The 5,000-nt window shown below is 43.1% G+C and overlaps 1 protein-coding gene across 1 annotated transcript in view; it reads left to right on the top strand.

The window, feature by feature from the left end:
* The window catches only part of LOC106880724 (uncharacterized), a 21,687-nt gene that overhangs the window by 15,081 nt on the left and 1,606 nt on the right, over positions 1-5,000 (top strand). The window contains exons 5-9 of the mRNA XM_089345962.1: positions 1-135; positions 1,049-1,430; positions 2,390-2,517; positions 3,297-3,425; positions 4,973-5,000. The exon at positions 1-135 is cut by the window's left edge and continues 36 nt beyond it; the exon at positions 4,973-5,000 is cut by the window's right edge and continues 1,606 nt beyond it. Coding sequence (XP_089202088.1) covers positions 1-135; positions 1,049-1,430; positions 2,390-2,517; positions 3,297-3,425; positions 4,973-5,000 — 802 coding nt within the window. The remainder of the gene's footprint in view (positions 136-1,048; positions 1,431-2,389; positions 2,518-3,296; positions 3,426-4,972) is intronic.

Here is a 5,000-nt window from a genome sequence, read left to right as displayed (position 1 = left end):
AGATCAAAGTCAAGATCACCTTACCGGTCAGCTCGCTCTTCCCGCCATCGACGTAGGAAGCATAGCTATAGGTCAAAGTCACGATCGCACTCTAGGAGTCGGCGCTACCGCAGGTCCCGCTCACCTCACAAAAGAGTAAGTATTTTTTTTTTTTTTTTTCTGGAACGTTTATCATCACATCAACATGGCTGTTCCATAGGAATCGACACATTACTACTATGTTATTTTACAAACACATTTACTACCTGGGGTCATGAAAAATCTCGTGATGTAAAATGGAGTCATGAATGAAAAAGTTTAAGATGCGCTGTTCTAGCAAGTGGTTACTCCTCAGTATGGTTACTACTTTCTTCGAGCCAGTCCAGCGACAGTGGCAACAATCTCGCTCGAAAGTCTTTACACATACCATGGGCACAAGTGCCAGTAAGGCGACGCTGGGCACAGGTGCCATAACGATTTCGCTTTCTATATATATATATATATATATATATATATATATAGATTCTCTTGTTGTGAATGACAAATGAAGGTTCAGTAAAATAAAGCATTAATCATGTTCTATAAACACGAGTGTGTTTGTTGAGGCCTGCTGGTTGCTTGCAAACCTTTTGGCAAATGGAACAAGTTGAGGGCTTAGTTTGCTTGAGCGCTTGTGGATATGTGTTTTCTTGAGTGGACAGCAAGGCCTGCTCTGCTTTGTGTCTCAAAACCACAATGACAGGTTTAGAGGAGCAACATTTTGCCAGTGTGCCTTCATGAAGTTGGTCCAGATGTTGGAGTCGACTTAGCTTGAATTTTTATATATATGTATATACATGACAGGGTTTCTTCAGTTTCTGTCTACCAAATCCACTCAAGGATTTGGTCAGCCTGAGGCCATTGTAGAAGGCACTTGTCCAAAGTGCTGCGCAGCAGGACCGAACCAGAACTATGTGGTTGGGAAGCAAGCTTCTTACCACACAGCCACACCTGTGCCTATGATTAAAAAGATTTTGTTGCAGAGATTTTTCGCTTCTCTATGCTATGTAATGTGTCTATTTGTTTACAGAGCAAACACCGGCGCCAAAGTCGTTCTCGGGAGCAATACCGATCAAGAGAGAGGCGGCGGTCACGCTCTAGGGATCGGTTCGGACGGAGCACTCGCGGAAGAGACTACTACAAAGAGCGCAGCAGCCCACCATCGAGGCGCAAGAGTCGAAGTCGGGACAGGAGTCGGGACAGGAGTCGAGATAGGAGTCGCGACCGAGAGTCGCACCGCAGTGGCAGTTCACGGGATCATGCTCGCCGTGATCACAGAGACGGCACGTCAGGACGCAGCAAAGAGAAACAGTTGAACTTTAAGGAACAGATGCGACAGGGCCTACTTAAAGCCAGTAAAATGTGGAATGAATCGAACGGATCGTTGAGCGAATTCATTGAGGAGAAGAAAGGTTAGTGGAGTTCTTTTTTTCTTTCTTCTTTTCTTTCTTTGTTTTGGTGGGGGTGATGGGCTTTTAAAATGATGTATTTTATTTCGTGAAAACCTTCTTTTGTCTTGTACTTGTTTCCATCATATTAGACTATGGCCATGCTGGGGCATCACCTTGAAGGACTTTTATTCGAATGAATAGACCCCAGTAGTTTTTTTTTTTTTTTTTTTTTTAAGCCTGGCACTTATTTTTTCAACCTCCTTCGCTGAACCGCTAAGTTATGGAGACGTAAACACACCAGCGCAGGTTGTCAAGTGTAAGAGGGTCAAGGGTCAAAGACACACACACACACATATATACATATGTGTGTGTATATATATATATATATATAAATATATACACACACACATATATACATATATATATATATACACACACACACACACACACACACACACACACACACACACACACACACACACACACACATATCTATGAAGGGCTTTCTTTCAGTTTCCATCTACCAAATTCACTGACAAGGTTTTGGTCAGCCCGAGGCTATAGTAGAAAGGACTTGTCCAAGGTGCCACACAGTGGGACTGAACCCGGAACCATGAGGTCAGGAAGCAAACTTCTTACCACACAACCATATCTGCACCTATGTGTACACACACACACACACACACACACGTATATCTTTGTATGTGATCTAGTACCACTTGACAACCAGTGTTGGTTTGTTTACCAGTTTGGCAAAAGAAGACTGATAGACTTTGAAAAAAGCCTAAGTACTGGGGGTAGATTTGTTTTGACTGAAAACCCCCTCAATGCAGCTGCCCCAGCATGGCCACATTCCAATGAATGGAATAAGTTTAAAAAAATAAACAATTAAGTTCCATTTGATTTTAACACCTGACAAAGAGTGTTCATGGAATGTCACCTGTTTGTCTAAAACGTTTTATTGTTTCCTCCTTTGACAGCTGAGCCCTCAACAGAAGCCCCGAATAGCCTAAACACAGCCATCCTAAACAACTTGGCAGCAGTGCAGAATTCGACAGTGACACCTCAAGTGGCTCTTCTTCAAACGATGGCTGCCATGAACAAAAAGGTATGTGTGTGGATTGATTAATTAATTACGTTTTTGACACTCGATTTTTGAATTGTGGGTCCACCCGGCTTATTGCCGGTCTCTGTCAGAAGCCACCAGTCACTGGTAGATGTTTTGGTATCGGCAATTCGATGCTGGCTTATTTGACATCAGACCTTTGTGGTGGTGTGTTATCGTTTCAGCTTGCGAAGATTTATTGGGGCAAGCGAAAGCGAAATCGGGATGGCACCTGTGCCCAGCGTCGCCTTTCTGGCACTTGTGCCCGTGACATGTGTAAGGATTTTCAAGCAAGAGCGTTGCCAGTGCCCCTGGACTGGCTCTTGTGCGGGTGGCACATAAAATACACCATTTTGAGCGTGGCCGTTGCCAGTACCGCCTGACTGGCCCTCGTGCGTGTGACACGTAAAAGCACCCACTACACTCTCGGAGTGGTTGGCGTTAGGAAGGGCATCCAGCTGTAGAAACTCTGCCAAATCAGATTGGAGCCTGGTGTTGCCATCTGGCTTCACCAGTCCTCAGTCAAATCGTCCAACCCATACTAGCATGGAAAGCGGACGTTAAACGACGATGATGATCTCTCTCTCTCTCTCTCTCTAATTGTATGCTTTAAGAATTGAACTTCTTAGTCACACAGCTATGTTCTTATTTAGCCTCATTTTGACCCTGGTCCAGCACAATGCTGTTCCCACCATGGCTGTTTCTCCTAACCCTAGTTCTTGTTGTTGTAGCTATTGCTATTCTTTTATTCATTTATTTATTCATTTATTTATTTCTTTCAGGCCCAAGAGATGACTGGAATCGCTGTGCCCAAGTATTACAACCCAACTGCTGTAAATCCATTGAAATACGCTGAGCAAGTACAGAAGAGGAAATTACTGTGGTCCCGCACACCTAAAGACAAGGAGAAGGTGAGTAATCCCTGCTTACACTGGTATGGGGCGACGAAACTCTGATTTTGTGAGATGGGGGTCATGTTTTGACTCATCAGATGGGACTAGTTTTATTATCATTAGGACAGTTTTCCATGCCTTGCGGATGGCAGAGTAATACGGGATTTTTGTGTGGGGTTTACCTCGGATTACCCTGAGTGGATTGCCCCACTGTTAGGGATTCTATTTATTTATTTATTTCTCTAGTTTCCATTATGTACCCTCCGTTATATCTCTTAACGTGGTAGTGTCTCCCTTTGATTGATGTAAACCCCTCACCTGTTTTTAGTTTCGTTTTGTTTTGTGTGCATTAACCTCTCCTTCGGTATTGTCCTCCATGTCTTAGGCCCCTGTGGCCAATAAAAGAAACCATCATCATCATCATCATCATCATTACTATTATTTTACTTCTCAGAGGTCTTGGTCTTACTTGTTCTGGTTGGTTCTGCGAGAGCGGACAGCAACCTGTTGTCAGAGGTCTCACAGGGTCCCTTTCTGCAAATTATAAGACTTGGTTACTCGGATGTTAACTATCATAGAAGACACTCAACACCCAGTCACCAATCTCAAAATCCTAGCTGTCCCCAATAGAGCAGATTTTCAGGGCCTCTTCTGCCCTCATGTCAATTCCAATTTCTCCTACATATTTCTTTAACTTGATTCTTAGTGCTCCGAGTATCCCTACAACTACTGGGATAACTATTATTATTATTATTATTATTATTATTATTATTATTATTATTATTATTTTTATTATTATTTTTATTATTGTTGTTATTAAATTAAGGTGGTGAGCTGGCAGAATCGTTAGCATGCCGGGCAAAATGCTTAGCGGCATTTCGTCTTTATGTTCCGAGTTCAAATCCTGCTGAGGTCTACTTTGCTTTTCATCCTTCTGGGATTGATAAATCAAGTACCAGTGAAACACTGGGGGTTGATGTAATCGACACATCTCCTCCCCAAAATTGGATCATTAAGGCAGAATGCCATTCGCAAAATGGCTACAAGATAATGCATGATTAATTCAAAACAGTGTGATTTAGGCGCAGGAGTGGCTGTGTGGTAAGTAGCTTGCTTACCAACCACATGGTTCCGGGTTCAGTCCCACTGCGTGGCACCTTGGGCAAGTGTCTTTTACTATAGCCTCAGGCCGACCAAAGCCTTGTGAGTGGATTTGGTAGACGGAAACTGAAAGAAGCCCGTCGTATATATGTATAAATATATATATGTGTGTGTGTATGTTTGTGTGTCTGTGTTTGTCCCCCCCACCATCGCTTGACAACCGATGCTGGTGTGTTTACGTCCCCGTAACTTAGCGGTTCAGCAAAAAGAGACCGATAGAATAAGTACTAGGCTTACAAAGAATAAGTCCTGGGGTCGAATTTTCTCGACTAAAGGCAGTGCTCCAGCATGGCCGCAGTCAATTGACTGAAATAAGTAAAAAGAGAGTTAATAAACATCACATTTGACCAAATAATCTGATTGATTGCCAAAAGGTTTTAATGTTTTTTTCTTCGTTTTTGCAGGGGCCTGAGAGCCAGTGGGAGGGCACTC

The sequence above is a fragment of the Octopus bimaculoides genome, chromosome 30 (assembly GCF_046866305.1).
Source record: "Octopus bimaculoides isolate indiv1 chromosome 30, ASM4686630v1, whole genome shotgun sequence".
Taxonomy (NCBI): domain Eukaryota; kingdom Metazoa; phylum Mollusca; class Cephalopoda; order Octopoda; family Octopodidae; genus Octopus; species Octopus bimaculoides.
Note: the sequence above shows the minus strand (reverse complement) of the source record. Positions and strands in the feature narration are given on the sequence as shown.